The 18,849-nt window shown below is 46.2% G+C and overlaps 1 protein-coding gene across 1 annotated transcript; it reads left to right on the forward strand.

Moving 5' to 3' along the window:
• Window positions 1-9,139: 9,139 nt before the first annotated feature.
• On the forward strand, window positions 9,140-17,590 carry LOC129388063 (uncharacterized). The gene is made up of 3 exons (XM_055078085.2): window positions 9,140-10,133; window positions 12,325-12,419; window positions 16,164-17,590. Exons 1-2 carry the CDS (start codon window positions 9,293-9,295, stop codon window positions 12,366-12,368), a joined length of 885 nt encoding a protein of 294 aa, XP_054934060.1. The 5' UTR covers window positions 9,140-9,292; the 3' UTR covers window positions 12,369-12,419; window positions 16,164-17,590.
• Window positions 17,591-18,849: the final 1,259 nt, after the last annotated feature.

Raw genomic sequence — 18,849 nt, forward strand, 5'->3', positions numbered from 1 at the left:
TGAATAAATTAAGAATTAATCCTACAAAATCCAAGGCTATAATATTTCGCGCAAGAAACAAACCGATAGTACCGCATTGCACGCTTCACTTAGCAGATCACCAGATAGAAATAGTTGAAGTGCACAAAATACTTGGAGTACATTTTTCCTGCTATTTAAAGGAGCACTGACACAAAAATTTGAAGTCGAGATAACTTGCGAGATCGATTTAGTTGGTCACACGCACATCGTCTATAAAATATCAGCGGCGAATATCGCTTAGAACATATTTAAAATCAATTTTAAAGTACGTGCGCGCAGCCAACCGCAAAACAGAGCACCTCGCGACATTGACATCAACCGGGATTGTAAATAGCCAAGAAAACGCTACGTCATGTGGCTACGTCACGAATTTTCGTTGGCTGCCATGCGGCTTACATGTGCTCTTCTTCTCTGTTGTTGCTTGTTCTAGCTGTTGTACTTGTAGTGGGACGCTCTCCGTGTCGCTGCAACTGCAGTTTTTGTCGTGTCCATCGGGATATTTCCCACACTATCAGCTTGACTGCGCTGTCACAACGTTCAACGCCGATTTGTTGTGTCTTACCATTGATTGTGGCTGATGCGAGGGTTTTGTTGAGGTTCGTCCTCGCCATCGCTGGCCGCAATATTTGAGTCGCTAAGTGATTGGCCACATCTAAAGCGCGAGACACATGGCGCGATTTTCCGTGCAATCTGTAGTACGGCGCGTCGTGTGCGACTTGCCGCATGCGGCGATTCGGGACACATGGTACGAATGAGCGAGCGACGGCCCAGAACCGGCGCCCCTGCGTGGAAGTTCGGAATGCTGCGTAACTTCGAACAGAAAGTGAAAGCAACCGTATTTGCACAGCTATATTGTTTGAAACAAACGATGACAATATAAACACGTCTATGCGAGCACTGTAGACGTGTTTCCGCAAGGCCGCGTTAGCAGTATCGGATCCGTTGACAGCCGCCGATAGCCAGCAGCCGTCAGGCATAGCTCGCTGGGCCATCGAATCCTCGTATCGAATCCGACACCGGTTGCGCTTGTGACACGATCGCTTGCAGCTCGTATAACGAAGCGCCTATGTTAGTCGGCACAACGTGTACACAGTAATGTCACGCTTAAATTGCAGCACATTTGATTTCATTGGCGCCGACAGAAGCGAACGAGCATGCCAAGCGAGCTTGCGATCGCTGGGAGAGGATGTAGGCCTAGCTCGCCGGCCGTCTATCCGGGGCCGAGGGTCCTTGCGATGTGTCCGCAGCTCGTAATAAAGCGCCTAAATTCGCCAGCACAATCAATGCCTGAACATTTATGTTTCTCTTAAGTGAAAATACGGTTAGTTTTCCCGGTGTCGTTAGTAGCGATGAGTAAACAGGCCAGTCAGGCGAGCCGCTTCGTGTACAGACGATTGCTGGCGCGTCTGCGCTTGCCGTGTCCGAGTAGAAATCACGCCAACGATTTACTATTTCGCACAACGTTTTATAACTCGCACTCTTTCGAGGTCACTTTATTCTAGAAGTTATTTCGTGTCAGAAACAAATTGTAGCCCATTTATATGCCGCCGTTAGCGGCGAAAGAGGCCAGCGTTTCGACCAGGGAGAGAAAAAAAACCAGTCGGAGCGGCGAGGTGCCCGCTCGCCGGCCCCACCCCGCCGGCTCTACCACGTGGCCATGACGTTCACGCTACCGGCGCTGTCATTGGCTGCGGTCGCCCGACCGATGCGGCAGTCGCACGACAATATTCAGCAAGTTGGTCGCGCACGCTGGCTGCGCGTCAGAGCATACGTCATGGCTTTTTGCGAACACGTGACCACTTTGTTTACATTCCCGTTGGTCCCGTCTCGTTGCTGTCTGGAACCGAAACTTCGACTGGTCGCTACAAAAAAGGCTGCAAACAATTACCTGTCGCGCTCTGAAGTAAATGAGGTTTCGTGCCGTGATTATTGGGTCATTAACTACTTACTAAAGCAGAAAAAACCACGTGGATTTTTTTTTGTGTCAGTACTCCTTTAAACTGGGATGCCCACACTGATTTTGTCTGCAAGAAACTCTCTTCCGTCTGCGGGGTTCTATCGCGATGTCGTGAAACTTTACTTTTAACATGTAAATTACAAGTTTATTACGCACTTTTCTTTTCTCACCTTAACTACTGCAATTTAGTATGGGCCACAATGACCAAAACTAACATAAATAAGATTCTCGTACTGCAGAAGAAAATTGTTCGAATAATCGCCAATATTGATAATACAACTACCTCTAAGTATGCTTTTGAAACACATAACATTGTCCGGGTCAACCATTTGTATCATTTTAAGTTGTTACAAAAAATGTATTTTTCGACGGCATCCATTGCCGATTTTTATTCGACTCTGGCATCTTTGGACATGCGTCATGCTAACATACACACAAGAACTATTAATACTTGGAATATACCACGTTTTCGTACTAACTATAAATTACAAATGTTGTCTTACAACTTGCCCCATGTTCTAAACACATATAAACACACAATAGGATATACTAAAGCTGAACTACGGAAATATTTTGTTGAAATGTGATTTTATGTCATTTATGTTTTGCTTGATTATTCCTGTTTTACTCTGAACATTTGTATGACCATTTGAGCGTCTCTATTTTCGATTTTATTGTTTCATTTTATTTTTTTTTGCAATGGATTGTTACACTCTGTATGTATAACTGGTGAATGCTTTCTCTTTATTGACTGTAACTATTGTATGTGTGTCAGATTTCTGTACCACTCGTGTGCTACTGCTTGTAGGGGTTTTCTGGACATAGTCAAGCTGCTCATGCAGCTTTTTGCCAGAAAACCCTCCAGTTGAACCTGGAAAATAAATTTACTTACTTACTTACTTACTTACTTACTCATGGCAGGTTTCTTTTCCATTGCCGCCACCCATGAGATTATTTCAGCCTCTCTGACTTTCCGCTTGACGTTCTTTGTTGATGTGTTGCCCACCCTACAGCCGCATACTTGCTCGTAAGCTTCCTAGTTCTTTTCCTCCACTGTGAATCAATGTTTCTTCTGTACAGATACCTCAACACTCTCCCTGCCCATTTACTTTCTTCCATATTCCTCAGATCGTTCTTTGTACTCAATTTTATTGCGAGCTTGCCTCACTTCAGAACTAGTCCAGCCCATATCACCCTGCACAGCTTTTTTTGTAGTCTTCCCATGAGCGCCCAATGCGAGGAGACCCACTGACCTTTGGTTCCCATCGAGTCGTGATTGTACCCCTTATTTAAAGCAAACAACTGTATTTCCAAAAGTAAGTCCTGGAACCATTACACCTTTCTACGCCTCTCGACTGTCCACGCAAATCCACGCCTCGGCGACTGCCGCCTCTCGCTATCAAATACCGATCTCAAAGGCCATGCTTTTGCTTGCTGCATGAGGCAGAAGCGATTGTAAGAGCCATAAGCAGGTCAGGGACGTGATGTTTTGAACATTGTGCAAAAGGGACTTGGAACACTGGACACTGGAAAGGAGACTAAAAACAGGAACCCTCTCCTGACCAGTGACTAAACATTAACGTTGTTCGCGCACATGTGCCAGCCTGTCCAACGTTTACAAACTATAAACGTTTCGAAGCGTACGTTGAGGGGCTAGTTGGTATGACGTTATGAGAACAAAGAAAAACTGCGCAAAAAAGAACAAGACAGAGAAAGAACCACACGACACAGGCGCAGACTAACAACTGGTTTAATGCTCCAACGCCACTTTCCTACCAACAACAGAACGCATGCGCACCAATCGCGAAGGCCAATGCCGCTATCAATAGTCAAGCCTAGAAACGCCAACTCCTTGCGGTACAAATGTATGGAAGCCTCGCTAACACATTTATCCAGCCCTAATCTCGCGATTTCTAAAGCTTCGATTACTTCAGGCTCTTTCTTATCACTTGCGCGTCCGACAATCTTAGTCCTGCCGAAAAGTGGAGTACAAACTTTGCCGTCATGCCTACAGGTCTTGCAATGCTTAGGAAGATGCTGTCCTCTAGATTCAAACTTTACCGTCATGCCTACAGGTCTTGCAATGCTTAGGAAGATGCTGTCCTCTAGATTCACTATCTAGAGGACAGCATCTTCCTAAGCATTGCAAGACCTGTAGGCATGACGGCAAAGTTTGTACTCCACTTTTCGGCAGGACTAAGATTGTCGGACGCGCAAGTGATAAGAAAGAGCGTGAAGTAATCGAAGTTTTAGAAATCGCGAGGTTAGGGCCGGATAAATGTGTTAGCGAGGCTTCCATACATTTGTACCGCAAGGAGTTGGCGTTTCTAGGCTTGACTACATGATAGCGGCATTGGCCTTCGCGGTTGGTGCGCATGCGTTCTGTTGTTGGTAGGAAAGTGGCGTTGGAGCATTAAACCAGTTGTTAGTCTGCGCCTGTGTCGTGTGGTTCTTTCTCTGTCTGTACTCTGTACTGTACTCTCTGTACTGAGGCCTTGGGGGTAGGGTACCTAACCGCCACAATGTACGAAGGGCACACCATCCTTATATCCAAAAGCGATGATGAGACTAAATTGCAAAAAGTGGAAGGATATCGGCCTATCTCCTTATGCAATGTGGATTATAAAATGTTTGCAAAAGTATTAGCTAACCGTTTGAAAGTTGTAATAAGATCTGTGATCGGTGATCATCAAACATGTGTCATCAGGGGCCGGTCCACTCAGACGAACATTCATGTTGCGAGATCGGTGCTAGAGTGTGTAGCTGAGGGGGTTGGACAGGTGACAATGGCACAGATAGATCTGGCTAAGGCGTTCGACAGGGTGAATCACTCATTCTTGTTTTCTGCATTACAGCATATAAATATTGAATCCCTGCTCCTTAGAGGTGTCAGGATATGTTATGCTAATGGCTCAACGAGGCTGATAGTGAATGGCTATCTCTCCGATTCGATTAGGCTTGTATCATCAGTACGACAAGGATGCCCTTTGTCACCGCTTCTGTTCTGCTTGTATTTAGAACCACTTTGTATGAGCATTCTTAAAGAACAAAATTTCCAAGGGTTTAAATTACTGACTAATGAGGTTCGGGTTCTTGCGTATGCAGACGACGTGGCCTTTCTTTTGTACCGATCAAAAGAGTGTAAAGACTGCTCTTGCAATTACAGAACAATATTGTGCGGCTTCTGGTGCAAGCTTTAACATTGAAAAAAGTTGAGATTTTTGGTTTGGATTATGGGCCACAATGCCATGACATTACGCAGGCATTCAATAGAAAGAAGATCTGCGTTATTTAGGTGTGCCTCTCTCACAGTATAGAAACAGCAACGCTCATTGGTCGGGAGAAGTTGGCAAAATTCAACGTAAAGTGAATTCATGGCGAGGGCGGAATTTGTCAATGTTCTTTCGTGCTGAAGTGTGCAACGTGTTTGTAGCTTCCCGTCTTATGTATGTGCTGCAAGTACTGCACTGCTCACGACTTCGCTTTCATGCACTGCATCGTATATTTGCAACATTTATTTGGAGTTAGAGTTGTGAATCGATGCGGTGCAACACTCTGTTCCTTCCCCTTGAACGTGGTGGTCTAGGATTAGTCCACCTCTTCGTCAGGCACATTGTTTCTCGCCTGTTTTTCTTTCGAGACAGTGACCATCCGTTCTTGCGTGAAATGTTGCAACTCCGTTTAGTTCATTATGTTCCTAATATAGTAGTGTCATCAAATGCCAAAGATATCCCGCAGGCTCCTTGGGGCTTTCTTAAGGTTGTTGTTGACACATTACTTTTCTTGAAAGTTGAAAGTCTTGAAAGTTTTCTTGAAACACTCCCTGTTAAAACTTGGTTGAATTCGAGGGGTTGCTCTGTGCTGTGGTCAACAAACTGTCGGCTCTGTCCACGTGCCGAAACCATAGATCACTGCTTCATAGACTGTAGGGACGCTGTACTTTTTTGGGACATTCTCCAACGGATGCTTAAAAAGGACATTGACATGACTCCATATACAATTAGGTTTCTACCGTTTAAGGTTACGGGTGGTCCTCCCTATGACATGTTCATAGTACTTGGTTTGCATAGCCTATGGAGAAGTAGACTGTGTGACCGCCATGCCGAAAGCGCGCGATCTACAAAGTTCTTCTTTCGCGAAAGTGCTGCTTATGTAAGAAGTGTCTACGCTGCGCAGGAACCCCCGCCAGACTGGATGCACTTGTTGGATGCATGTGTGTGTTTGCCTGAGTTTTAAGTGCGTAGTTGTGTCCACTTTGTAATACACCTTCAGTTTTCTTTTCCATGTAATAAAGAAAAAAAAATTCGGCGTGATGCAGTGGTAAGATGCGGGATTCGGGGTCCTCAGGTCGCGAGTTCGAATCCCTGGCGGGGAAGTCTTTTTTTTACTTCTGATTTTTTTCTTTTTTGTACTAACAAATTTACATAGCCTTAAAGAAGTCTCTGTCAATTTTTAATTAAATATTGATCAAGAAGTACAGCACTTTCGACTACAGGATGTTACACCACAGGACGTCACACTACAGACAACAGAACGTCAGACGACAGAAACAGCGTCCCAAAATACGACATACTGAAATTTTCTGTTGTGTTTTTCAGGTCGTGCAGTCGCGCGCGCGGAGAACGAAACTATGTCATTTTCTACCGTGTTCCAGCGCCGCGATCATGGTCTTTTTATACTGTTAATCAGGTGTTCTCGTGCAGTGTGCGCAAAATCGTCCTATGCGCGAAACGACACAAACGTAACAGCTCGCGCATGAGCCCATCACGGGAAGTGCGCCACTCAGCAAAATGCATTTACCAACATATTTCTCGCTGCGGCAGGTGTTAGAATCTTATTGAATGTTATTAATTATTCACGCCTAGCTTGCGTCATGCATATAGAAAAATTATGGTCGAACTCATCTCACGATGACCGTCGACCGTAATGTGAATAGCAATCAAGCAATTTAGCGACAGATTACGTTGCTGAAGTCTGGGTTATTTAACATGCTTAGTGGTAATTATTACACTTTTTTTGCTTCGCCTATATGCCACATAGACCTATATTGTTCCACTTTGCTACGGCACGCGCCTGTCAAGGTCGACCACGAGTATGGAGACATGATGATGACTGTAGGACGGCGATGCAATGACGATGGAGTGACGTAGAACGCATGATGTCGATCTTATGACAAAGGCGTATAACGACGACTACATGTCGACAATGGAAGGTAGTTCTTCAAACTATGATGATGGTATACGACAACTTGAAGACGACGGCATGAGGACAGTGAGATGGCGACTTATGACGACGGTGGCGTGACGACAGCCGTATGACGACAAACCAGATGAAGGAGAGAGGATGACGACGATGGCATAACCAACAAGGCAGAACGGCGACGATATGACAACAAATACGTGATAGCGTGTGTGTACGACGTCGCAATGAGGACGACGGCATGATCCCGATTGAACGACGACAGCATATGGATGCGATAGAATAAGGAACAAGGGAGAATGTCAATGAACCAACGAAGGTGGTACGATGACGACCAGACGACAACAGTGAAATGACGATATTCAAGTGATGACAATGCTCCAATGACAATGTGGCGACGATGGCATGACGACAAAGGTTTGACGACGACCGCATGACAAGAGCCGGATGTCGAAATTACAATGATGACGATGAAACGACGGCGGCAGCATCCTGACGAAGTCAGTATGACGAGGATGCAGTGACGGATGGTTGCACGATTACGGAAGGACAATGGAATGACTACGAGTGTACGACGTCGATGGTGTGATGAAGACGGCATGGCGAGGGTCGTATGACGAAGTTAAAGTGACAACGATGACACGACACGACGGCATTGCGACGACGGTCTGACAATGGAGGCATGATAGCGGCTGTCTGACTGTCACGGCACGACAAAGGGCAGTCTAATTACGATTCAATGACGATAGTATGATCAGAGTACAATGACGAAGAAAGATTGACGTCGATCGAACGAGGCAGGCGGTATGACGACTACTTCATGACAGCAAGAGCATTACGTTACTCAGGTGGTGACAATGATACAATACAAGATAGACCGCTGAGTGTCACGTTCACTTAGATTTCAACTTTTCAGCGCATGCGCAAATCCGAAAGCCTTGCACGCAGAAGTTACGCGGATTATAGTATATGTGGTATGAGAAGCAACCCGCCACGTTGGCTTAGGGTCAATGACATTAAACTACTAAGCACGAGGTCGCGGGTGCAATTTCCGACCGCGGCAGCCGCACTTAAGTCCGGGCAAAATGCGATAAAAGCTCATGTATTCATATTTAAGTGCGCGTTAAATAACCCCAGGTAGTCAAAATTATAGCGATGTCCCCAACTAAGGAGTGCCTCATAATGAGATCATGGTTTTAGTAGGTAAAACCCCAGAAGATGTTTTTTCTTTTGCTCTATGGAAATCTATAGCTAATGCATTTTCAAATGCTGCCGAAATACTTCGCGCAATAACAAGCGTGTAGCGTCCACCTCTTTGCCAAATAAAGTTGTGTGGGAGTGTGATCACAGCGAATTGGTAACATATCCTGCCCCATTATGATATTATTGTACCAAAATGCAAAACGTGAAAAGGAGCGTGTATTTCGAGGTATCAGGAAGCTCGCGCACAGCCACGCAATTTCGGATTTTTTCAGTTTTCTCTCGTGCTTTCACCGCGCATTACCCTTGCAGACGGTCTGAAAACCTCAACATTACTTGCTAAGCGAGCAATAGATCTCTCCCAATGGCATCATAACCGTATTCCTGTAGTTGGGTACAATTCTTGAGGCACAGCTAAAGCTGGTGATGGAACTCCTGGGTAACAATGTAGCTATACAGATAACATTAAATATTTTACGCGGTGAGCGCGAACGTTAAGGTCTTTTTTTCTGCACTGGGCACTTTTCTCATCGTGTGATTGCATTTATCTGGAATCTTAAGCCTTGCGTAACATCGAACCGATGGAGACACGTAGTGGCGTCAGGTAGCGCTTCATTCGCGTCCTACAGCGACCACTTGATCTGTTTAGAACAGCGTCAAACGCATTGCGTTGCGACTTGAAGCGCCGGGATGCGATACAATTTAACGTCTGTGGCCAACGGAGGCTATAGTGATCACGCAAGTGATGCTCGATAAGGACGATCACTAATCTTGTATTTGAGAAAATATGACCATGCAAGGTTCAATTATTCCCATTCACTGTCGTAATGGCAAGCAAGCTACGATGAGTGCGCCTGCTTGCCCTTACGACAGTGACACTCATGGAACAGTCTTTACGAGATATGTACTCTGCGCATGCGCAACCACTGTCCAGCTGACGACGGGGAGTCCACCAGACGGCGACTCTGCTCGCTCTCCCGCGGCAACTGCCGCCGAGACGGAACAAAAGTTTCTTGGCAATGCCAGCAAACCATAGTGCCTGTACACCCGCGGAACGTCACAGCCGCCAAGCGACGCCATCAAGGTAGCCAAGTGCTTCCACCACCTCTAGAATCTCAGATGACAACCAAGGACGTGGAGGCTCTCTGCGTTCGTCTTGGCCAGCTGTCCGCGGACGAACTTCAGTCTCTCGATGACGTCAAAGCGCCCTGGCTTTCTCGGCTGAAAGGCGAAACAGCGGTAAATGCCGTCAACAGGATTCAGCGCTCTCTCGATGCCGTCAACTTTTGGGAGCATCGGCTCGCTTACGTCGCCTGGCTGTATTGCTGGCTCATGCGGCGGGACAGGCTCAGCCCTTGGCTTCTGTACCACTTTGACGTCCCTGCTGCTACAGTTGACTGTTCCGAGCTTCTGGGACACTTGGTTTCTTCGATGATGGAGCCCATCTCCAACACGACGGCCATGCAGGCTAGTGAAGGAGGTGCCTTGCACGCCTGTCTTCTGACCATGGAGCCAGGATTTGAGCCGTACGACCACAAGTTACTGTGCTTGTGCCTCTGGCCCGGGTTGCCCTTCGTGGCCGCCCATTCGACGGGACTGAGGATCCAGCGCCGGCTGATGATCGCGCTCGGCCGTGCGCTGCGCGAAATTCCAGTAGAAGTGGTGGGTGGTGTTCACAGAGACCTGAGTTCCGTGTTTGGTGCGGCCATGCGTTATTGCAGCGACCCGCTCGAGCATCGGACGGCCGACAGAACTGGTAAGCCGTCTCGTAGGAGACACTGCGTCTACGTAGCTGTGGTATTTTGTTCTGTAGAGTGCACAAGTAGTCTGCCCCGTCATGACAAATGCACTGAGCAAGTGCCACCTCTTGCAAACATCAACGTGCGCCATCTTGCAGATCTATGTGGCCAGTGCGCGTTATCTCTAACCAAGAAGCCACCACCAGGCGTCCACCGCGTCAATCGGAGCTAATCCGAGCCGCCTGCTCGTGCACTCTAGACAGAATTGAGCGGGACGGTGCTTGGTCCCCGTATAAGGGAGTTGGATAAAGCCAACAACCTGCGCAGCAGTCATGCCACAATTGTGACGTACTACGGCTGAGAACGATGTTGAAAGTTTGAATTCCTGCCGTGGCTTTCATTCCCAACCATGACCGCCGCATTTCAAAGAATACTGATTTTGAAAGCAAAAAACGCACCGCGAAGCATCGATTTCTTCGGTATCCTTCACTCAGGTGCATTGCAGCCCTAGTGTGAATTTACTGCTTTAAGACTAAACAGTCAATGAGTCAAGCAAACAATCAACCATTGCCTATGCTTTCAATGGCCGGATTTCGGATGTCGCCTGTAAGGGGCAAGGAAGATGATGAGACGGTAGAACTTAGTGGGCTCCCTAATGTGCGCATTTCAAGAGTGCGCATGGCTATGCCTCCCCTGCCTCCACCTTCTTGACCACGTGTGCTAGAACGCGATGTTATCTGTAGTCGTCACTGCGAAGAAGTGCTACAGAACCTGCGTGGCTATGGCCACACGTAGACGTCTAGCATTCGGTTTGTAGCTTTTGAACTGAAATGAGCATGTTCGAAAGTTTTGCGCTCAGTCATAATATACGGCAAATATTGATCGAACAAAACTGATAGACGTGACGTTAAGAGACGGGAAGATGGCGAATTGAACTGCAAGTTTAAACAGAAAATTCATGGTCCCCAGGTGCGGCAATCTCAAGGTAACAGGAGCCAAACTCGAAGGTCATGCTTGTTTGTCGGCTGCGTGCAGCGGAAGCAATTGCAGCAGCCGAAAACACGTCAGAAACGTCAGGTTTGGTACCATCCCGCAGCCGAAAGAAAGGAGACAACAGAAATAGCCCAGAAATAGAAAAATAGTGAGCCTGCTATTTGCCCCATCAGATTAAGATCCTAATTCATTTGATATAATACGCAGCCATTCACAAACTAACCCTTCACTACACAGGTGCGAAGTTTGGAAATGGTTAGTTCACTACGGGGCTTTCCCAACCAATACTACTCCGTGAAAATGAAATTCTGACAAGCTCATAGCGAAGTTCAAACTATCAGCATGCGTATTTCCCCTTAGAATCAAGCACATTTATTGAAAACTGCACAGTACAGTACATCAAAATTCAGTACTGGTCTCAATTATATGCGGCATGCCCAGTCAAGAAGTACTAATCCGGTATTATTGACGAACCCATAGTTCGTGGGTTTACTCGGGGTGCGGATGAGTATAATTCGCTAGAAAAGTTGCGCACGTGTACGGAGAGCCAAGTCCTCTAAAAGCGGTAATGTTCAAGATTTGCACGCTTTTCGTCGCTGCACCATCGTTAGCCTCTGAAACCTGCCTGCGTTTGCGAAGTTGGTCGGTGAACTGCAGAATCGCCAATTTCGACGCGTCGCAAACTATTTTATCGAGCTTAAGGAAAAACAAGAATCATTCTAGACACGCACATTACCCTTCTAAGCTTTTTTTGTCGAGGGATAACGGTGATATGCTCGTGGAAACAAATATGAAGTACAGATTTCTGTTCTTATCCTCGCACTCGAGTTTCGAGTCTCAAGAAAATTGCCAGGCGGCGCACGAAAATATGTATTTGTGCGTTTATGGGTTTCTCTTCTCTCTCTCCTCCCTTCCACCAATTTGCGCAGTAAAGTTTTACGCAAGTATTAACGTTCAGTGAATGGTTATGTTGAAGTCTTGCTCTATTTCTTTTTATACGTAGAATTCTAAAGTATGGTGTTAGGGGGGGAGGGAACCATTTGAGCACGCCACCACGACATGCCCAGGTGCGTTTCATGTCGATCTCGTTTCATGTACTAGAAGTAGAAATTTCTAGTTAAAATAGACACTTTGCGGTTCCAAAACTTAATAGACTTTAAAAGTAATGTTTGCTCTTGTCGCTTCAGAATATCTACCTGTTTTCAATTGATGCAGAACGCCAAACCACCATCCAAGAAGAGCGGCAACAGGGGCGATAATTGTCCCGGGAAATGACACCGAAGGTCAAGTTCAAGGCCGTCACCTTCCAGGTGAGGATGACAGCCTACACTCGCGGACAACTTTCTGTGGTTACGAAGGGAAAGCTACGGGGGCTGAGCCTCTGCACAAGTGTTAGTGCGCCAAGAAGTCCGCCAGAGTTTGACAGTGCTTTTGGTTGCTCGGAACATGCGCTGAGTCGACGCAACTCCCACCTGCGACGGTTTCACGTTTCTCTAGACGCGGAAGCGAAAGGCCGTAAAATACAAGCTTTTACATTCAGCGATGCATTTCGACTTTTTTTACTGTTTCTAATAAGGTGTTCCCAGTTTAAAGTAACGTGGATGAAAACGTTGGACTTTCTTCAGAAGCGCTCTCACTTGTGCGCGCTTTGCCTCCGTAGCTTTCCCTTCATAGCCACAGAAAGTGGTCCGTGGGAATAGATGTATCTGGTGCCCGTATATTTCCATCCTGTATGTGCTACTGCAAGAAAACCGACCAAATGTTGTTGGATTCGGTGCTCGCATGGGCCACTTATTTTTTTTTTACAGCGAAGCTGTATATGGCTAGCCGATTCGTCCGTCCGTCTGTCTGTCGGTCGCCTGTACGCCGGAAACTCCTTCGGCGCCACCCCATGCGCATGCGCGAAAAAGACAGAGAGAGGCGCGCGATTAGCCAACACCACCTAGATAACAGAGGGCCTGTTCGCTCCGGTTCATGACGTCACGCTCCCTGGCCCGAAATATCCATTGACAAGACTAGCGTGATGAAAGCGGTGACGTCAAAATCACTCAATGGCAGTCGGGCCAGGAAACAGGACGTCATTGATAGGAGTGAAAAAGGCCTTGTGCTATCTGGTGGTGTTGAATTAGCTGCGCCAGTAGTGACGCCATTGCATGCCGTCGTAGCCAAGCGCGCGCGCAGCAGTTTCTCTCCGGCTTCGAAATGGGTAGACCACGCGTCATACGTACTCTTTAGGAGCAGGCAGCTTTCGATAAGCAACGCCGCCAGCAGTCCCGGAAACAAGCTCGCCTACGCCGTGCCGATGCTGCAGCACGGGCACAAGAGCAGGCTTGTGCAGCCGAGTGCAGGCAGCAACTGCGTACCGAGGATTGGGCAGCCTACATGTATACCACGCCGTCATTTAATGAACCGTTGGGACATCAGCAGTGATAAACACCGGGGTCACACGTTTGAGTCGCTGGTTAATCATCTGGACAGACTGCTTAGGTGGTAATTTTTTCAGGGACCAAATGCAGGGAAGGGGACATATGCGTATCCTGATATTTTCGCGCCCTGGGAAAGCTTGTAGTTTTCCTGAGAATTCGAAGCGATTATATTATGCATAGTGAGTCTTGAGCAGCTCCGCCCGGTGTCCGTTGGAGTGAATATTTGCACGTAAGCGCCAGCAATTCGATTCAGAGAAGAAAAAAAGAATTACAATGTCGTCGACTCGAGCCTGAATCGTCATCGTATGTGGATGCCGCGCCGCGTGGTGGTGAAGCGGAGTGGAAAAGCTTTTTCTGCCTCCTTTTTACGACTACGGCTTTTGCTTCAAACAGTTATGTTTGTTTAAATTATTTGTGCTTTGAGCTGAATTGTACATATGCCTCAGATCATGACCTCAACTGGTGAGACCACGGTCTTCTGCCTGATTTTTCTTCGCCGCTTTCACACTGGCAGACGCAGTATATTGCCAGGAAGTCTTACACCGTTTTGTACGGTACGCGTTGGTGTTGGACGAATCCTAGCAGATGAACGCTCATGTTCCACTGCTGCCTGCGTGCAGCTGTCCAGCATAAAGGAAATTCATCCTGTGGCTCGATCCAAGCATTATAGAAAAATTTTGAATCTTCTAGGTTCCGTCATCTTCGCCACAAAGTGTTGATTGTTGATGTTCAAGGTATATCGACAGCGCCGGTGATATGGTGGGTTCCAGACCTCTACGAAATGTGCAAAGAAAGCATCTACGGCTGACGCACTTGCTGCCGCTGAGTGGTTGCATGAAGTCAGGGATCTGTTGCTGGGAAGGTGGTAACGGGTTGGAATAATGATCGCAGCGAGAACAATTTGTTGCGGGCTGCCATCATAAGCTGAAGTCATGCCGTATACTGATATATTTTTAAAGCCTGCGTTGGGGGGTTCAAATCATTTGCGAACTAGACTTCACGTGGAGCCCTCTTGCAGCTTTGGTATATTGGGTGCCTGAGCATTCATAATTTCGCAGACGAAAGAAAGAACTGTAGAACAAAAAGTGGTTAGAACTGTCTCAAACATTTCAGACAGGTAGTCATAAAAATATGTGCCAACCAGAATAGCTGAGCAGTTTCTATTCGTTGGGGTTGTTGCGAACAGTAACCTAAATGTGAACGCTAAAAGGTATGCACCTGATACCCATAGTCAGGGCACCCGAAGTTGACTCAATCGCGATGATATAAGACAACAACTGTTTGGTGACAGTGACTGAAAGAAAGGTTGGATATACGGAGATTTCGTTCCGTCGTTGTTGTTGAACAGTTGCTAATCTACGCTTCGTGTGTGTGTGTGTAATGTTTTAGTTCTTTGCGCCTGTGTGTGACGTATTGTTTCGGTTAGAAGTGTTCCATCATGAGTGTATCACTTGTAGGCGCCGCATGTATGTGTTGAATGTGCATGGGCGTGCATGAAAAGACATCGCGGCATCACTGAGTCCTGTTTTAGTCGACGTTCATATTCATAACTTTGAGCGAGCTGTACGAGTACGCAAACGCAAATATAGAAATTATGAAATCCTGTTTTCAAAGAAACCGGACAAAGCAGCCCTTTAATTGCTCTACAGTCAAAACGGAACTCGATGCAGTTTTTATTGCAGTTTTCTTGCAAGGACAAATTTTATTTATTTATTTATACTGTAGCCCAATGGAAGGTCTAGCAGGAGTGGGAACAATATACATTGTTATACATCATACAATGAAAACACACACATACAGAAAATATGAATGATTAAAAAAAGCGCTTTAGATGTTGGCGAGGTGATTACCAATTGGTAGCTATATAATCTTTTAGTGATAGTGAACGAATGTTACCGGCTAGAGAGTTCCAAAGCTCTGCCTGACGTGGAAAATAAAGTGTATTTTAATGTGTTAGTACGAGCAAAAATACGTGTTATGTTCAAGACGTGGGAGCTGCGGTTACAACTTGCGTTAGTAAATGTGATATATTTACAGTAGAAAAACCAGAGGTGAAGTTATTAATTGCCTATGAAAGATTTGAGGCTTCAATGCGATAACGTTCAATGTTCAAATACTGTTGAGCCTGTCATGCTAAGAAACTGCGGCTGTAACTTTGGCAAATGAAACAGATTTTCGTTCAACGTTATTGAGCGAGCTCATTTCACATTGTTTTGAAGGGGAACCAAACGACAGATGAATATTCTAGAGCATGGCGAATTAACGTTTTATATAATAGCATTTCAGTATTGCGGGATTCTTAGCTAAAGTGTGGCGCAAATATAATTTTTTTAGGGCGTTCCCGCTTACATATGCGATGTGTTTAGACCAAGAAACATGTTCGATTAGAATGACACCGAAGTATTTATGTTGTGATACTCTTTTAAGTTGGATGCCATGCAGAATATTCGCTTTCGAAGCGGTACAATACTGTGATGATTGTTCCTTGTCCGAAATCAAATTGTTTTTTGAGTGTCTAATTCAATTACACTGGGTAATATAACCCTTACGGTTCTGGCGCCTAGAATATATATTGCTAGTGGGAGTTACGTTTGTGCCGTCTTATACTGGTCCTTTCCTTTCCTCCAGGGGGTGCATTTTCACACACGCAACCACTGCGACAGCAGCGGAGGCTTCTCTTGAGTACCACGCTTCTCATCGATGTCACCACGAAAATATCTTACGTCCAGAAGGGCGGCTAGCGGCTCAACCTGAAGGCATTTAATACATTTCATGAATGCCCCACAGAGATAGCTGCACAGTCTACGCAAGAAATCATTCGAAGGAGCAATCTGCATTCGCGCCCACATGAACATTTAGGGCACTGTGTGGTACGGCACGGTCAGGGTGCTTGCTCGCGAAACGCTGTCGTATTCGAGAGGACGTTGCTGGCATGAATTTGCACATCGAAACCTACATGACATGTTGAGGCACTATGCCTGATTTTAGGGGTAGTATGCGGTCATGGTGCTCGCTCTTCACTATAGGATGATCCGTAAAAGGCCCATGCCATATCCAAGTGCGGAATAAAATGGCATGCTGATACGGAAGAAGTGTAATGATAGGTGGATGTGCTTGAATCAACGGTGCCCTAAACTCGCAGACTTAGACAAAATAATTTCAACGGACAGTTTTCCTTCATGTATGAAAATGCACATTGCGCGTAAGTTTTATTAACGCCAACTTAATTGTCAATGACAGACATCGTAAGCAGGAGCGTAGGAAAGCTATGTTCTAGATAGCGGACGCAACTACGCCATGTAGGCTCGTGTACATTAATCATTTATCCAGAATTTGCAGCCAGGGACAACCAAAGACCCTTCAGTGATAAAGGGTAAGAGGTGACGACAAGCTTTGGCGTCATTGGACTGAGAAAAATTCTGTGGGTGCCCAAACGGCGATCTCTGATTTTTTTTATTTTTTCAAACTTCAGAGACAGCGGACTGAAGTATTTCTTTTGCAACCTAATGTCATCTTTTCTTTTATTTTAACTCACTCATTCGTCACGCTCACATTCTTGTATGTTTTTAGTACTCGTTAAGGCTCCGTGCAGTCCTGCTCTCCTCTAGTTTTATGCTTTCGTCTTCGATGATTCCTTTATGTAATGTGCGCAATATGTGTTTGTGTTGTCCTTCTCAGCACCCACGAATTCCTCCCATATTGTCATAAAGAAACATTATCGCTTCTGGTGCAACAGTATAGCTGCCGCGTTTTTTTCCAATGACCTCAGTTGCCTGATTCGCCACACTGTGTCTCTTGCAATAAATAAAGGTATAACCAGTTAGTTCGCCATATGAGATCTTTATTAATGCAGGTCATGCGCCTGTCTTATTTGCTTCACTGTCCGGTCTTCTTTGCTTGTATGGTCTGTATGACTAAGTACGAGAAGTTTTCAATTTACCATCATAACCATGCGGATCGGTCTATGACGGTGTTGTGCCAAACCACGTGCCTATCATCGAGGCGACGGGGGCTGCCATACTACGTGCACCACGTGCATATCGGCGCGCGCTAGGCGACGGGAGCTTCCACTTCTCCGTGACGAATCAATAATTCGAAGAGGGGGACTTCAAGAAGCACCCAGCCATCTCGGCGACGAATCAAGAATTCGATGCGAGTGACGTCGGCACCTGCCAAACTTGTTCCTGCCGACGACGGGTGGGACTAAAAGGAGAACTGGCCCATTGTGAGAAGAGTCTCTTCCAGCCGCCCAGTCGGTCTGATACACTCTTGCAGCTACATGTACGCTATCATCTACTATCTGTAAATATTGTATAAAGTTTTTCGTTTCTTCTTCGTCTGCGGAAAGAGTTCGTTATTTCATACTCCACCCCGAAGTCACCCAGCGGTGACGTGCAAGCGTTTGCTCGAGGGAGCCATCTGGTCATGTTAATGCATTTGAATGATCGTCATTAGAGCGCTAGTCTTTATCGGGAAACAACACGACAGCGCGAGAACGTACGAAAGGCCAGACGATAGTTCATCATTCACCTGCTTGTAGTTGTGTGCAATTGGTTCTTTGAATTTTAAAGCAGATATTTAATTTCGGTTTCTGTTGATCACAAACTGATCGCAAAGAACGTGTAGCTCCCAAACGCGCAAATGAGTATCCACTATGTGATGCTTTGCGCCATGGTAGTCCCCGTTAAAGAGGCCTTGGGGAACTTTTTGAACATCGTAAGAAAACATTGCTTATCTGTCGTAGAGTCGGCGGTGAACACGTGAGCCAAATATAGCTGCACTGCATGCGACATGGTATTGATAATGTCGTGTCAAGAACTGAAAAATTGCTTGCTATGGCTTCCGCATTGTCGTTAGGCAGGGTCATTGCAATTATCCTCCTTTGCCACAACCACGTCGTCCAAACAAACTTGAACGCCCGGTATTTCCCACAGGATGGCTTCCATGCGTTTCTGGAAGATGGCCGAGGCGGGTAGAGCGCTGATAGAGCGCTTCAACGCACAGTCTCAAAAATCGACCCTCTGCGGAACGCGATATGTTCCATTTCATTTTCATCTTTGTAGTAGGGGTAATACATAAGGGGAGGGGATACAATCCTGCTGTGTCTTGGCAATCCTGCTGCCTAAGACCAGGCGTTCTTCTTCATTATAATGGCCTCATCGGAAAAAGGAGTCACTCTGGTGATTTAGTCTGCAGATGAGACCGCATAATAGTAATACGGGTTGAGCCGCTGCACTTGGATGACTTCGTGGTTGCGACGACGCAGGTCAGACGGTGGTGTGAGTGGCTCTATGAGGTAGTTGGTGGGAGAAAT

The sequence above is a fragment of the Dermacentor andersoni genome, chromosome 10 (assembly GCF_023375885.2).
Source record: "Dermacentor andersoni chromosome 10, qqDerAnde1_hic_scaffold, whole genome shotgun sequence".
In the NCBI taxonomy this organism is placed as follows: domain Eukaryota; kingdom Metazoa; phylum Arthropoda; class Arachnida; order Ixodida; family Ixodidae; genus Dermacentor; species Dermacentor andersoni.

Excerpts from the sequence above, each read along its gene's own strand:
- LOC129388063 (XM_055078085.2), top strand. The coding sequence starts at position 9,293 with ATGCGCAACCACTGTCCAGCTGACGACGGGGAGTCCACCAGACGGCGA. Across the intron at positions 10,134-12,324 it reads TCGGACGGCCGACAGAACTG|AACGCCAAACCACCATCCAA; the intron begins GTAAGCCGTCTC and ends CAATTGATGCAG.